General features: G+C 37.9%; 2 protein-coding genes and 1 pseudogene across 3 annotated transcripts; 1 reads left to right on the plus strand and 2 right to left on the minus strand.

Annotated features, from left to right (window-relative positions):
• The window catches only part of LOC132299849 (putative disease resistance RPP13-like protein 1), a 53,949-nt pseudogene extending 41,692 nt beyond the window's left edge, over positions 1-12,257 (minus strand).
• Positions 133-939, plus strand: LOC132301236 (uncharacterized). Its single transcript, XM_059798507.1, has 2 exons — positions 133-780; positions 877-939. The coding sequence occupies exons 1-2, from the start codon at positions 133-135 to the stop codon at positions 937-939; spliced, it is 711 nt and encodes a 236-aa protein (XP_059654490.1).
• Positions 4,771-10,949, minus strand: LOC132299850 (uncharacterized). 2 transcript variants are annotated; one of them, XM_059796714.1, is made up of 2 exons: positions 5,845-10,949; positions 4,771-5,715 (listed from the first exon to the last, which is right to left on the minus strand). In XM_059796714.1, exons 1-2 carry the CDS (start codon positions 6,148-6,150, stop codon positions 5,041-5,043), a joined length of 981 nt encoding a protein of 326 aa, XP_059652697.1. In that variant the 5' UTR covers positions 6,151-10,949; the 3' UTR covers positions 4,771-5,040. The 2 variants fall into 2 exon arrangements, with proteins under 2 accessions (XP_059652697.1, XP_059652696.1); XM_059796713.1 differs by having other exon boundaries at positions 4,771-5,763.
• Positions 12,258-17,153: the final 4,896 nt, after the last annotated feature.

Raw genomic sequence — 17,153 nt, forward strand, 5'->3', positions numbered from 1 at the left:
TGTGCATTTCATTCTGATTTTGGCCACCAGACTAACGAATGCAGGAACCTAAGGAGACAGGTAGAGATGCTGATAGCCAGAGGGGAGTTCGCAAGTTATATTCAAGGACCAACGGTGGAGTAGAACCGACCAATGGAGCATGTGAAGAAGAATCAGAAGTCGAGTTCTCACAACACGCAACTAGTTCGAGTAATTAATGCAATTCACGGTCGGCCAGAACCTGCTGAGATATCAGATGAACTGCTTCGAACACGCCTTCGTCAGGTACGAATGAAGAGAATGATAGGTAGTGTAAACACTCTGCACCAGCAGAGCGCATCAACGCAGATAAAGTTTGACGCAACAGACTTGTTACGTGTTCAGATCCCTCATGAGGACCCGCTGGTCGTAAGTTTGACAGTGGCCAAATGCTTGGTGCGCAGAGTTCTAATTGACCCTGGAAGTAGTGCGAACATCATGCCAAGAGATATGTTCGATCGGCTCGAGATCAAACAGAATCAGCTGAAATCCACCGGGAATCCGCTAGCGGTACACGCTGCCGAGAGGGTTTTGATGGAAACCTTTGTAGTTGTTGAAATTCATCCCTCTTACAATCTTCTGATGGGCAGAGGGTGGATCCACAGAGTTCAAGGTGTTCCTTCCACTCTGCATCAGGGAATGAGATGCCTGGGACCGGACGGAACCAAAGTGATTGACATTCATGGAGACCAAGTTGCAGCTAAAGAATGTTACTCTGTAACGCTGAAACATGCAGGAAAGGGGAAAGCTCTCATTCGTTCAGTAAGTCCGAAATAGCAATTACAGGAGCCTCCCTCCAAGCAGAATGGAGAGGAGGAACCAGTAGGCTTGACTGAAGAACCACTGCTTGATGTGCAGATCGATCAGTTCCGACCGGAACGGACAACCAGAGTAGGGGAACGACTCGTTGAGGAGGAATAGCAGGAATTAGTTAATTTTTTGTCTCAAAACGCAGATGTGTTCGCATGGAGTCACCTAGACATGCCATGGATCAATCCTTCGGTATCCTGTCACTCCTTGAACATTAACCCCAATGCAAAACCTGTAAAGCAGAAGCAGCGACGGTTTGCCCCCGAGCGCAACCGAATTATTGCCGAGGAAGTTAACAAGCTGCTTGATGCGGGGTTTGTAAGAAAAGTGTACTACCCTGACTGGCTGTCGAATGTGGTCGTTGTGCAAAAGAAAAATGGAAAGTGGCGCGTATGCATTGATTTTACCAATTTAAACAAAGCTTGTCCGAAGGACAGCTTCCCGCTGCCAAAGATTGATCAGATGGTGGATGCAACTACTGGATATGAACGCTTGACCTTTTTAGATGCTTATTCGGGTTATAATCAGATCCCCATGGACCCCGCTGATGAAGAAAAAACTTTTTTCGTTACTGAGCGCGGGACGTATTGCTACAAAGTTATGCCATTCGGATAGAAGAACGCCGGGGCAACTTACCAAAGACTTATAAGCAGGATTTTTACGGAACAAATAGGGAAGACAGTGGAGGCTTACATTGATGATATAGTGGTCAAAAGTAAGAAGAAAGCTGATCATGTGCAGCATCTTCGAGACGTGTTTGATGTGTTGCGGCGATATGGAATGAAGCTCAATCCGACCAAGTGCTCGTTCGGTGTAAGTTCAGGCCAATTCCTAGGGCACGTGGTTAATCTCAGAGGCATCGAGGCAAGCCCTGCCCAAGCAGATGCTCTGACTAAGAATGCCGAGCCAACGACAATCAAAGAAGTGCAAACACTTACGGGACGGATTGCTGCACTGAGTCGTTTCATTTCCAAATTGTCAGATCGATGCAAACCATTTTTTGACACAATACGGAACCACGGCAGGCAGGTTTGGGGAGATGAACAACGCCTAGCGTTAACTGTTCTGAAAAAATATATGCAGAACCTTCCGGTACTGTCAGCTCCAGAATCAGGCGAAAAGCTGTTTTTGTATCTCGAAATATCCAGCATCGCGACAAGTGGCGTTCTGATCCGCTACGCAGAAGGGAAGTAATATCCAGTGTTCTATGTTAGCAAGACAATGACTGAGCCCGAAAGACGTTATTCAAAGGCAGAGCGGGTGATACTCTCGCTAGTGCATGCAAAAAGAAAGCTCAGGCATTATTTTGAATCCCATCCTATTATTGTTCTAACCACTTTCCTATCAGAATAATCCTGCATAAACCAGATCTCTCCGGAAGAATGACGAAGTGGGCCATAGAGTTAAGCTCATTTGATATCACATACGAACCTAGAACAGCAGTCAAAGGGCAGGCGGTGGCAGATTTTTTACTAGAATGTGATTCAGAGGACGTGGAGGAGGATCTTTGTAAGTGCTTATGGAAACTCTTCGTTGATGGATCCTCAAATCAGATGGGTGCAGGCATTGGGATCAAACTGCAGACGCCAGAAGGTATAGCCTTAAGCCAAGCGTTTCAGCTTGAATTCGCAGCCACGAACAATGAGGCAGAGTATGAAGCGTTGCTGGCAGGAATAAAGCTTGCCAAAGAACTTAAGGTCAGGAATCTGAATGTTTTTAGTGACTCACAGTTAGTCGTTCGGCAAGTGAGGGGTGAGTATGAAACCAAGGATGAAACGATGGAAGCATATCGTTCTGCTGTTATGCGGGAGGCGAAGAACTTTGAAAAAATTGAATTCATTCAAATTCCGAGGGAGTATAACGAAGATGCCGACAGGCTAGCATGTAGCGCCTCGGGTTCTGGAGAAACATTGGCAAGGGTGGTTCCAGTGGGAATATTAAACCAGCCATCCATTTTCGAAGAACCTTCAGGCTCGGATCCTTGGCAAGTGAATGTTATTCAGTATGAGCCAAGTTGGATTGATCCGATCATAACTTACATCCGAGATGGTACTCTGCCTGAACAAAGAGATGAGGCTAGGAAAATCAAAGCGAATGCTGCAAAGTACGCCGTAGTACATGACCAGTTATACAGAAGATCTTTTTCCGGATTGTACTTAAAGTGTATTACCCCCACAAAGGCTCGGCAAATATTACGAGCCATTCATGAAGGCGTATGTGGAAACCACTCAGAGGGGAGATCATTAGCACACAAAGCAATGGCTCAAGGGTACTTCTGGCCAAACATGTCGCGAGATTCGGAAGAATTGTCCAGAAGGTGCGATAAATGCCAAAGGTTCGGACCATTGATTCACCAACCGCCTGAAGACTTGCATGTAATGGCCACACCATGGCCTTTCACACAATGGGGGATGGACGTTGTTGGCCCTCTACCAACTGCCAGAGCTCAGAACAAGTATGTGTTACTGGCTACAGACTACTTTACTAAGTGGGTGGAAGTAGAGCCATATCCGAGCGTTACTCAAACTTATGTGAGACGATTCATTTGGAGTAATATTATTTGCCGGTTTGGTGTTCCGAGGTCAATCGTCATGGATAATGGTACCAACCTTGACAGTAAGCAAGTAAGAAAGCTGTTGGAGGAGTATGGAATTAATCAAAAGCTGGCAGCAGTAAGTCACCCACAGGCCAATGGACAAGCGAAAATTACAAACAAAACAATCTTTACTTGTATCAAGAAGAAACTAGAAGAAAGGAAGGTGATTAAATGAACTACCGAACGTCCTATGGGCCTACAGAACGACCCCTAGACGACTGACCGGTGAAAGCCCATTCACCATGGCGTATGGAACCGAGGCAGTTATACCAGTCGAGCACTTAGTTCCGACTGTTCGAAGCTTGGCATGGAACCGTGAGCATAATGACAGTATGCTAAGGTTTAACCTCGATTTGCTGGAAGAAAAAAGAGACGCAACAGCGGTAAGGCTCGCATCTTACCAGCAGACGCTTGCGAACAGCCATAACAGGAAAGTAAAGTACAGAGACTTTAGGCCAGGTGACCTGGTTCTGAAAAAGAAGGTGGGGATAGTCAAAAAGATGATGCCACCATGGGAAGGCCCATTCAGAATTGCAGAGGCCATAGGAAAAGGCGCATATACCTTAGAAACCATGGCCGGAAGGCTGGTTAACAAGCCTTGGAATGCTACTTCTCTGAAGAGGTATTATCAATAAAAAGTTGAGATTCAGTACCGAATTTTTTTTATTTTAAATTGAAAACAGTTGAATGTATAAGTTTCTGAGATTTATAAAGATTCCACTCCTCTTTAAAATCCTAAGCAAAGTAAGTGGCAGTTGGCACTATGAGCCGAACGCCAAACACTTGCTAAGAAAAATAGAAGGCCAAGTGGCAAGTGGCATTCTAGCCGAACGCTAAGCGCCTGAGCAAAGTAAGTGGCAGCTGGCACTATGAGCCGAACGCCAAACACTTGCCAAGAAAAATAAAAGGCCAAGTGGCAAGTGGCATTCTAGCCGAACGCCAAGCGCCTGAGCAAAGTAAGTGGCAGCTGGCACTATGAGCCGAACGCCAAACACTTGCTAAGAAAAATAGAAGGCCAAGTGGCAAGTGGCATTCTAGCCGAACGCCAAACGCCTGAGCAAAGTAAGTGGCAGCTGGCACTATGAGCCGAACGCCAAACACTTGCTAAGAAAAATAGAAGGCCAAGTGGCAAGTGGCATTCCAGCCAAGCGCCAAGCACCTAAGCAAAGTAAGTGGTAGTTGGCACTATGAGCCGAACGCCAAACACTTGCTAAAGAAAATTAAAGGGCCAAGTGGCAAGTGGCATTCTAGCCGAACGCCAGGCGCCTGAGCAAAGTAAATGGCAGTTGGCACAATGAGCCGAACGCCAAACACTTGCTAAAAAAAAAAAAAAAGGGAAGTTTACATAAAAAGTTTGACCAAAAGTCGGCCATCTCATTAATAAGGTTCAGAGGGTTACAAAAAATGAGGTGTAAAGATGGCAAATATACCAAAGTCAGTACATTTTAAAAAAAAAAAAGTTCTAACTAAGAGGCGTTTGCCTCGTCGGCCTCTTGATGATGTTGGGCTACCTCCTCATTATTGGTGGTGTCGCCGTCTTCACGAGGTGGAGAGTCGAGGTGAATGATAGAATCGTTCTGTTGAGTCCTACCCTCAACAGCGTTGGAAGATTCATTCTACTGAGGGTTATCTTCAGCAGTGACAGCAGACGGAGTCAAAGTGGACAGAGGAAGAATGTCCAAAGTCAGAGCAGCAGGAGGAGTATGAGTGATCCGAGAAGACGCAATCTCCTGACATTTATCGAATATGCCCTCGGCAGCGGTGGAGTCTGGATCGGTATAAACACCAGGAGGGTCAATATCCAGGTCTTTATCTACATCATCATGGGTAGAGCCAGTCTGACCCTCATCCGGGACGCGATCGGCGTAACCCTCTCGGAACCCCTGAGCATATCTGAGGGCTCCAACTCTAGAGAACCGAGCATGCAGAGCTAGCATACCACCATTTACCCTGCTGATGGTATCAAGTAAAGTGTTGCGCTTGTCCAAGGCCTTTTTCTCAAAGGCCATCCGAGCGGATTGCTCATCACTCAGAAGGCGTAGCAGTTCTTCCTTCTCGGCCTTAAGGGATTCCCGCTCGGTATGCCAGACGCTCCTTTCAAGCTGCAGAGCATTCCTCTCATCCTGAAGAGAGTCAGTTTCCTTCCTCAGCGAATCCCTCTCTTTTTCAATTTTACCAAGCTGAACCATCAACCCGGTCTTCTGAGCAGCTAAATCGTCGTTCTCCTTGTTCGCTGCATTAAGGCTGTCAGAAAGCGCGCGGACCTTGGCATTCACATGCTCAACTTGTTTCTGCATAGCCATCATCCCGTATAAGGTGTGTAGAGATATACAGGACAACTGGTTAAGCCGAGCAGATGGTTAAAAGAAAATAAGTGTCAAGAGTATGTAAAGATTTATTGACTAAGGGGTAGAAGTTACCTCCATGGCGGACAAAGGAAATCGGCTGAACACCTCCCTCTGAGACAGACTTTTGGCTACCTCGATGTCCTTGGGAGTCCACATACTCCTGTAGTAAGCCATTGCGGTCTTACCATCTTTGAACATAGTCTCGGTCGGTTTCACAGACGATCCGTCTGTTCGAATGAAGCGAGGGCTCCATGGCGCCGTTCCTGAAGCGGAGGCATGCCCAGAAGGGGTGGGGGGCCTAGCTTGAGGAGGTCTCGCCAGGGATACCACATTCGGCCCAGAGGGCCTAACCCTCTGAGACAAGGGAACGTCATCCATGTTGAGGGCACTGTCAGGTTGATGTCTTTTTCCTCTGGCCTTCTCCCGTGCGGAAGCAGTGGTAGAACCAGGAGGATTGTTGACAGAGGGGGTAACGTTCGGACTGGCAGTCGCCGTGTTAGCGACCGGGTCAGCAGCCGTCACGGATGGATCGGTGGAAGGAGTTGTAATACCCCTAAATTCAAAAGGATAATTCTGATATTTTTATTAATTATTTTATTGCATTTTTAAATTGTTTAAGTGTGTATTTTCATTAATTGGTGTATTAATTGGTGTGTTATTTGATTTTATCTGAACTTATTTGAACTACTTGATATTGTTTAATTTAATTGTTATTAGTTGATTTTATTTGAATTAAATGTTTTATTTTTAGTTTTAATTTGATTGTTTTAATTGTTTATTTATTTATTTATGTTAATTGGTTTAATGTGTTTTAAATGCATTAATTGTAACTTAGGGTTTTAGGTTTTATCATAGCCGACATTGTTATAACCTAGGATTACCTATGGGCCGAGTGATATCTGTATGGACTTAGGGTTTCTGTAGAGTCTATATATATATTGTTTATACATTGATTTAGGGTTACAAATAAAAACCATATTCACCATAATCACGTATACAGTGTGATAGAGAGAAAATAGAGAGAAAGATTGAGAGGAAATACATAGTGAACTTGAGTGATTCAAGGAGGAGTTCGGGACTGAATTAGGAGCAGCAGAGGCTGTTTGATACAACCAAGGTAGCCAAAGAAGATAGAGACAACAGTTGGGGGTTTTTAAACCAAAGTCTCAAGGCAAGTTCTGTTCTTCTCTCTCCCGTTAATTCGTGTTCTGTGCATGACTAGGAAGACTCCAGGGATTATACTAAGGCTTAATTATATCTATTATGCATGTTTAATCAGTAATTAAATTGATGGTATTAATCTGTTCTTGGTTGCTTTAGGAAAATTAACTTGTAACCTTGCTGCCGCTGTGAATCAACTTGTGTTTCAATTTAAGTTTTGATTGTATATCATTGTTTGTTAACTAATCTACGACTGAATTTGAACTCCAAAACAAGTGTTTAAAATAGAATTTAATTGCACCAAATTTGTCTGAATTAAATCTGTTGCAACTTGCTTAGGATTTGCTAACAGAGGTTCTGTAAACGGGGCTTTGAAACTTGTGTTCCTACACATGTTAGGATTAGAACTCAGTGGCTTAAACTTATTTAGGACTAAGGTTGAACCTAGAATAAGAATTAGAACACACCACAGAGGCTCTGTAATCACCGGAGTTGAAGAAGATGAAGCTAGAACGGACGTAGACTGCAACGGAGAAGGAGCAGGCTCTAAAATCACCTTAGAGCCGGCTCAAAGAGGATGGAGCCGGCTCTATTAGGAAGATGGAGCCGGCTCAATGCTGAAGGAGCCGGTTCTAACCTAAATTTAGAGCAGGCTCAATGTTTTAATTGAGCCTGCTCTTTCTTGAATTGCCCAGAAACGAGTTATAGGGGCTGTTTGGCTGTACAGTGTTTTCTAAGGCTGTTTAAATGATATTGTGGGATGTAATTAAATGTTAGGGACTTAAATAAGTGTTGAAAACATTTAATACCATAATGGTTTAAGGGTAAGAGCAATGAACAGATCAAATAATGGCTATACGTTGCACTGTTTTTGCTAGGATTATATAACTGGAACTTGGCAAAGTTTTTATATATAATTCAATTATATATAACCCTATATTGTTACTGTGTTATAAGTAGGGTAAATTAATTATATTTATTTATACTTAGTTGAATTTAAATTGACATTTAACTTGTTTAATATGTATCAATTTATTGGCTGTTTTGGAGGATTCAAATGCTATGTCTTATTCTAGCTGTTTAAATGATTGGAGCATGATATTTAGATTCTGTAGTGAATACCTAATATTGATATATGTATGAATTTATACCAATGCATATACTGGAGGATGGTTGTTGATTATATAGTATTGTTTTAATAACTATGCTATATGGAGAATTTGTATGTACCGGTATGGGACGGTGACATACTAGGTATGGATTAGTCAAACACTAAATCCTACCTAATTTGGATTAAGGTATGGATTAACCCTATGAGTTAAGTCCATCACCTACTTGTGTCATATCATCAAATAATTGAATGACTTAATATGGTTTTCAGGATGGATTTGCTTTACATTTATCAAACCACTTTTCAGATGGTTGATATTTTGTAATAGAAGGACACGGACTTTATATATTTATTATATGTACCATGGTATGAGCTTGAGTCTCAGGACCATGGTTGGGGTGCGTATATTGCCTAGGATGGATAGCTGGACAGAGGTGTTGTTCCCTAGTAGGTCTAGATACACATGACCACAGTATGTGCGATTTGCATGGTATCTCTATTCAGGCTGAGACAGACCTTTTTGGACTAGTGAGCGTCCTATAGTGTGTACTTATACATATATGGACTATTCTAGATATTGTTGATTCTTTCTAGTATGTATCTGCGTATCGGATTTCTGTTTGGATTGTCGTAGATCAGGATTTGCATGTGGGCCTGACCCACCCATATATTTTTCAGGTACTCGTCAGTTCCAGGGTTAGAGTTTGATCGTGCAGAGCAGATACAGACTTCTATTCTACCGACAACGTAGGACTTCTTTCCAGATATTAGATTTGGATTTTATCTTCAGTTTTCTTCCATGCAGTTTGGGATTTTATTAGGGGTCCACTAGAGATGGATTCCCGAGTTGTTAAACTTATGGAGTTTGGATTGTCAAGGTTTAAATATTTATATTTGAGGATTTATTTTAGTTTCTTTCAGCTTAAATTTTTTCTCTTTAATCACTTTTGTATTCCGTGTTCGTTTTAATATATTAATTGTTTGATATCTCTCGGATTTGGGCCTGGGCCTAATCAACCCGTGTCTCGGATCCGAGGGGTATCACAGGAGTGGTATCAGAAAGGGTAGCGGAGGAAGATGCTGAAGCCGGGGAGGAATTTGATGCAGGGGTGGTAGCGGGCCTGGGGGCAGTTTTCTTCCTGCCGAAGGAAGGGATCTGGAGTTGGCTCATTGTCTTGCCGAGGACTGAGATATCAAGGAGATTATCTGAGGTGAGAAGGTCCGAGCAAGAGGGAACGTTGGTCAGAACGTACCGCTTCAAGTAGTTATCCCTATCCCTGCACACACTGTAACTCAAGTCATCACAAGGAATGCCTAAGAAATGGCACAAGAAAGTACAAAAACGAGGAGTGCAAATCTCGCAAGGACAGTCACTCTTATGGTTTTTATATTTCTTGTAAAACGAGACAGAGCACTCTCCGAAAGCGCTCGGGATAGGGAAATCCTCTGCAGCTGGAGAGAACCAGGCCCCCCTAACCCCAATAATGTTTTTCCTCCAACCCTTCTCGGATTTGATTTTATCCGTGCAGATGGACCTCTTCTCAATGGGGAAAAGGTGGTAAAACGGTTCGTCAGTTCTGATCTTGCTGACTTTGTAACAGAGGAAAAGATCTACGAGGTCCAGATCCAGACCTCTGTCACGAATCAGGAGTAGCATAACGGATAAAATCCTAGGAAATTGGGGTTTACTTGTAAAGGGGAGAGATTTAGCTTGTTAAAAACATAGCAAAAGAAAGAATGTAAAGGAAATCTAAAGAGATTGAGATGGAGGAGTGAAAATAGGACCTTGCTGGGAAGAAGGCCAGCACCGGTTCTAATATTCACTTCTCAGGGGCAGTTTCTAATTTCTACATCGTCAGGAAGGTGAAGTTTCATGCGAAGAACGTCTTGATCTACTGTCATGGTAAGAGTGAATGAGGATTCCGGGGAGGAGAAAGAAGTCTTCCAAAAGAAAAATGCAAATGAAACTAACCTTAGAGAGTGAAAACGGCAGAGAGTATTGCAAAGCCACTGAAAGGAAGATCTTTCGCAAGAGATCGCCGGAGAGGATTCAAACAGCAAAAGGTGAGATGGAGACGGTAAAAAGGATCGATGGAGAATCAATGGAGCTTATAAAGACGAGGATAGCCCAAGAGCCGAGGAGTCAGGAAAGCGATGGGTTGTCTTTTTGAATCTCGAAACGCCGACCCCTAGATCTAACTGTCCATTCTCCCACACGATCTCCTCGAGCCGTCAGGTCATCATTAGCAGCCTTTAATAATTACCACCTAATCAATAAGGGGTAATTATGGGGGCAGTTGAGGATGCGGCAAGTGGCATGGGCCGGATATGGTTCGCGGGAACGAGATTGGGTCGAATGATTGAAGTAAGATCCATGCCAAAGCGCCCTGGAATGGGTCGAACCTGGGGGATCCACCGAGGAAGGTCAAGCCCATTGGAAGACCAAACCCAGAAGGAAGAAAGCTTTCGAATATATGCCCAATGTAATTGGTTAACTACAATAAGGGTGATGGTCTATAAATAGACCATTACAGGTGGAAAGTGGAAAAAAGAAGGGTAGAGAGAGAGAAAGAAAAGAAACGAAATCTTGTATCTTCAACATATAAAAGGGAAAAATAACTTAAGATCAACATTTAAAAATTGTGATATAGACAAGGTTATATTAGTAGAGATATTTATAGCCAAATATATCATTTTATAAAGGATAAAAGAAAATTATATGTATTCCGGATCAGGCTCTCTAACAAAAAAAAATGCCGACACTATGGTAGTTAAAAAAAAAAATGCTATCTCCAGTACAATTGTAATATAGGAAATTTAAAATCAAATTACAAAAGCAAGCAATGAATGATATTTTTAGAACTCTACACGAAAAAAAAAAAAGAAAAAAAAAAAAGAAAAAACAGATTACCTAGTGGAGATTCCGAATTCTAGGGTTATATGACAATCAACAAATAAAGAAGTTGTGTCTGCAAAACAACAGTTGAATAGTTAGTATAGATTCCGAGAAGAGAGAGTAGGAAATGCAAAAGAAGAAGGGTCTTGAGCTAGATTGAGAGACCACATGTGAAAGGAAATGAAAGAAAGATATAAATTCACAATTCAAATCTTTATATACTGTGAAATCGTAGCGAACTGATGGAGGAAACCCAATTGTTTACACGAACGGAACTCAATAGCATTACTTTTGACGCAGTATGGTTGAGGTAGGATAGCTGAGTGTCAAAGAATTGTAAAAACTCAATTATTTAAAGATAATTAAGGGTGAAAAGTTCATTTTATCCTTTATTATTTTATTAATTTTAATTATAAAATATCAAAATAATTAAAGGACCAAACTACCCTCTTCCATCTCTCTCTACAGACTTCCACTCCTTCGTCTTCTTCCCTCACACCCATTTCCACAGTCAGCTGTCATTACCACCCTCTGGTTCTCCAACTTCATGGCCTCTCCACAAACACTCTTCTCTCTCTCTAAAGCTTATCTTTTGTCTAGATGGGCAAAGAAAAAAGGGTTTAATAATTTATAAATCCGTCATACTCACTCACCATCATCTATATATATATATATATATATATATATATATATATTTCTTTTTCTTTTTCTTTTTCTTTTTCTTTTTGTGATTTGTTTCTGTATGTACGTTGATCTGTTATTTTTTGTGAGGACTACTATAAATTTTTTCTTCCATTGGCAACCACCAATATTATATAGAAGGAGAGAGGCTGCAGATATATATATATATACACTCACATATACAGAGAGTGGCGACAGACACATAGAGATACTATATATATATATATATATATATATATATATTATATTCTGAATTTTTGATAGAGAGATGGTGTGTGTATATTCTGAGTTTTAGATTGAGAGACAGTGGGCTTGTGTGTGTGTGTGTATAGAGAGAGAGAGAGTGGTTTAGGGATTTTTGGGAAATTAGGTGGTGTTTGGGTGTGCGTGATTGGGTGTTTGGATTCAAGTGTTACAAAAAGAAAAAAAACAAAAAACCTTCATTGGGTGTTCAGATCAAAGTTGTTGCATTTTAATTCTGACAAATAATCATGATTTTTCAATTCAAACCAAGGAGCTTCATGTACAAATTGAGCCAAAAATGAAGGTAAATCATATACAAATTGAGCCAAAAACATAGTAGAGTGAGCCAAACAGAAATTAAAAATCAGAGAGGTCCAAAACCTTAATCTGAATAGTTACCTTCAGAGACCAAAAACAGTAAGCTTTAGGGATCAAACCAACAAAGAACAACGTCCAACCGGAAAAGATTAAGTATTGGTTGCAATATGACGCCAATGAATGAATGAAAGAGATAAGTTGTGTGGTGGTAAGGTTGCTGAGGTTGCTGAGGGGAGAGAAGGAAATAAATTGGTCTACAAATACTAAATCAAGTGGAGGTTAAAAAGGTAATTCAAAAGGGGTGTAGTTATTCAAAAATAAAAATCAAATGGCAAAAATATTAATTAATTACTGTTGGGTGTCTTTGGTGATCGTATTAAATTTGAGGCGCTGTCCCAAAATAGGCTAAGTTTCGTCTATATGTCTTTTTGACAAACTTGAAAGAGTGTTATTGTACTTTATAAAATAGAACCACTGGTTAAAAGTTTAACTGAGGTGTGTACTTTATTGTACTTTATCAACTTATCCACAACGTATTATCGGGTTCGTAATTTCTTTTTAAAGATCCGATATTGTTGCACACCCTCATAAACTATTCAATTCCGCTAATTTATATCAATATTCACAGTTATACCGCAACTGCGACCGTGAACCGTGATATATATATATACACGAGTGACATTCTATTTTTTTATTTTTTTTTTATTTTAGATCTTTTTGCGCTTAAATTGAGACACTGATAGAGATTGTGTGTTTATTTTGTCCGGTATATGGAAAATTTGGCAAAAGTTTGCAATTTACCATCCAAGTACCTGTCAAAAATAAAAAAGGACAAAGTAAAGCTTCTTTGAATTATGAAAAGAAATACCATCATGAAAAGCAAGTTGGAGACATCAATGGATTCCACACACACACACACCCCAAAAATGCGACCAAGTCCATGGACCCAAGCAAAGGAAACTTACCTGGAGGGAGGACAAAAGCATATGCCAAGTTAATAAATCCAAGAACTACCAACAAACTTATAATTTCCCGAATTACAGCATTTATTTATGTTTTTCGGTCGCATAAACTAAGCAATACTACAATTTTGGACAGTCATATTTATTTCAAATCACAAGCGGTGATTCATTTACTATAAATTAAAGCAAATACAAACATTTGTGCTATAAGAATAATTCATATTCAGCTCCAATTTGCAAAGTACTCTTAGTAAGGGCTTCATGGAAAATATTTCAAATGTTGAATTCTCACTCTAACAACACAAATAAAAATAGTAAAAATAAAATAAAATAGAATATGAACATGAATACAAAATCAGGACACGACAATAACGGGCAAGTGTATTGAACTTATGCACACATTAGAAGGGAAATTTTTTAAATAGTTTATGATGATGATGATAAATATTTCAAATATTGTTTTGTGATTAAATTAAGTTGTGGTTATTATTGTGAGATGCAATTGTCTGAATCATGGATTTTAACAAGTTTTCTAATAAATCACGATCACTTCGTGGTTTTCATCCCGATTGGTTAAATTTCTTCCAACAAAAATTTTCACCAACAAAATTTGATGCTCATCTTTTACTCTTGCGTTTATCTACTTGCATTTAAATGTTTTATTTCATAATTGTTTTTGTTTTATCATGATAAAAAAAAAAAGTAAAATTTAATAAATAAGCAGGTTACACTTGTACACCCTCTCAAGTGTTTTTACAACCATTTAGCGTAAAGCAACCCACATTGTTCTGTTTTTTATTTTTATTTTTATTTTTATTTGATCTTTTATGGTTAAGATGAGAGGCGAATGACCAAATTAGGCAGTGGGAATCACAATAAATTTTTGCGCGAATTTTTTACTCCGGATATTGGATCCTTGGTACAATGAATGGCATAAAGTTCACAAAGGAATCAATTATATATATATATATATTTTCTTTTTTGTAATCTTGAAAATTTTATTACAATGATTAAACATACTAAAATATAAAAAAGAAAATATAATCAATTATAAGTTTTACTAGCTAATTCAAGTACCAAACTGGGTTATTATCGGAAATTAAGCTTCAAGATTAATTTTCTAAACACATAAAGTGTAGAACTTGAGTATAAGTAAAATTCAAGCCAATTAGACAAACAAATGAGCCAACAATCTCTACTTGACATCGCTAAAAACGATAAAAGTATAAATTAGTTAAATTTTTTTATTTTTTAACACATAAAGAGTATAACTTGAGTACAAGTCAAAATTCAAGCCGATTATACAAACAAATGAGCCAGCAATCCATGATTGACGTGGCTAAAAACGTTAAAAGTATAAATTAGTTAGGTGTATATATATATATATATATATATTTTTTTTTTTGAATGAATAAAAAAGATAGACTAGATAGTTGATCAACCATCTCAATAAAATTATTAACACGTGAAAATACTAACTCGTAATGTTAAATATATTGAAGAATATCTTAAACTCAAAGAGAAATATTCTATCCAAAACAAAAGAAAAGAAAATTAAATTTTTAAGAAGTCCCAACTATCACATTTAACTAGAATTCCCTTTATGCATTAGCTCAAATAATCATAAGATATTCTCATCTTCTCTAAAGTGATGAAATTTAGGGATCAAATACTTTTAAAGAGAAAAATCGAACAGGCTTCTGCACAATAATCTACCTACCTACTGTAGGAAAGGGACAAACACTGAAAGCTGTTTGGATGATGCATTCACATTCACATTCACATTCACATTCACATTCAAGTTCAGCTGAATGATGCATGTCATTTCCTCTTTTCTATCAAAATCGACAGTTCAGCTGCCACAAACATTTGACATTTTGGCCTTACATTGACTAACTTATGGAACCACACAAGCCAATAATGCATTTGAAACTATGGACTTTTCGCATACACACACACACACACACATATATATATATTTATTTGTTTTATTTTTGTTAGAGAGATTATATTCACTGATAAATTACACTCTAATATATTTTTTTTTCTTTTTTTAAGCAAATAAAAGTGTTCTTAATTCCCATGCACTTAATTATAAATTTATGGTTAATGATGTTATTTAACCTAAAATTAAAGTGCATTTATCAAATATTTGCAGTGTGGATATTACTTTGCTTTTATAAGTTTTCATATCAAGCCTAAAAAAACACAGAAAAAAATAATACTAATAAACTGCACTACCAAATTGAAGGTAAAACACAATAGAGAGATTGACATGCACTTTTTTGAAAATTTAAATGATATTTTTATAAAAAAAAAAAATGCTAAAATAGAGTGGTATTTTTTATAATTTATTTTATAAAAAAAAAAAAAGTCGAGTTACTTTGGATTATTTGCCAGTGGACCTCTCAAAAATAAACATTAATCACAAAGTTTAAAATATACATGACAGACACCAATAATGCACTCCATTGACCCAACACTACAGACTGGACACCATGTTTGTTCTAGAGTATATAGTGGGTTGCACCAATAATCTATCCACCGCAAAAGAGACATTCACCGATGAAATTGAACGTGTAACTTTTTTGACTAGACCTTGTGAAGCGACCCAACGTGAAAAAGAAGTTAGAAATTTAGGGACCCACCGTGAGATTTTGATTGCAGAAGAAAAGATGACAAGAATATCTACCGTTGAACACGTGGCAATAATGGTTTGGAAGCTGTGTGCTTGTTCATATTTTATTTTATTTTTACCGGAAAGAAATTTCACATTGATAAATGTACTTCAGTCTGTTTCTTAAACCTATATAATTGGTTTGAATAGTTAAAAGGCCAAACTAGCATGATGACATAATTTTTCTTTTTTTTTTTTAGAGAAATGATTGTTGATTATTTTAAAATTTTCGTTCGTTGTTTAAATGAATAATGCTTTCAATTTTTATATTTAATAATCTTCATTAATTAGATTTATCAAAAAAACTTTATTTTTAGTTTTAATTTTCTTTTGAGATTGGGCTTATGCATGTAATAAGATTTATTGATGCAACTAATTTCTTTATGAATTTATTTTAAACTTTGTGATTTCAAAATTGTTTAGTGTATATTTGTAGCTTCCCCTAGTGTCAAATGCCCCTAATTCTTATATTCACATTACAAAATTTAGGGACAATAATGTCATTTTATTTAAAAATAAAATGGGTATATTGCTTTCCCATTATTAAAGGTTGATATCGTAACAAAATATTTTTATAAAATAGGACAAAAGGATCAAGTCCCATCCCATGGACCCATTACTTTTTCGAAAGTAGTTCATATATCACGCTTGAAAGTATAAACTTTAAGCCATTATATAGACAAAAATAAAAAATAATAATAATGTTATTTAGAGATTGTTTGATTTGTGATAGAGATAATTTTCAATTCTTTGAAAATTGAATTTTTTTTTTTAAAGAATTTTAAAAGATTGTTATTTGAATCATTAAAAATTATTTTTAAAATTACAAATCAAACAAATAGGTCTTCAGTGTTAGAGTTCTTCTATTATTACTATTATACAAGAAAATAGAATAATTCCTTCCTAATAGTTGTAATATTTTTATTTATTTATTTATTTTGACGGAAAGTAATCTCAACAAATAAGCTTTTTCTTGTAACCTTACCACTTCTTCTCAACCAAGAAGTAAATTTGCATCTATAATGTTGTATATTACCTGAAATTTATATGAACAACTAAGGCAATTTTAATTTTTCAAATTACAGCATTTATCTATTATCAGATTTTGATTGAAATAGCAAAGATACTAAAGAAGATAAAAACCCATCTACGGTTGAAAAGAGACATACACCGAAATCCACAATCCAACATACATTTATAGAACCACGTACATGTGGCAATAATGGATTGGGGGTTATGTTTGTTTGGATGTAAAATATTTTTTTAGTTTATGGTGTTCGATTGTATTAAAATATTTATCAGAAAAAAAATATTAAAATATAACAAAAATAA

This window comes from Cornus florida, unplaced genomic scaffold (genome assembly GCF_030987335.1).
Source record: "Cornus florida cultivar Cherokee Brave unplaced genomic scaffold, ASM3098733v1 CherokeeBrave_3.0.0_Hap2_Chr03, whole genome shotgun sequence".
Lineage (NCBI taxonomy): Eukaryota > Viridiplantae > Streptophyta > Magnoliopsida > Cornales > Cornaceae > Cornus > Cornus florida.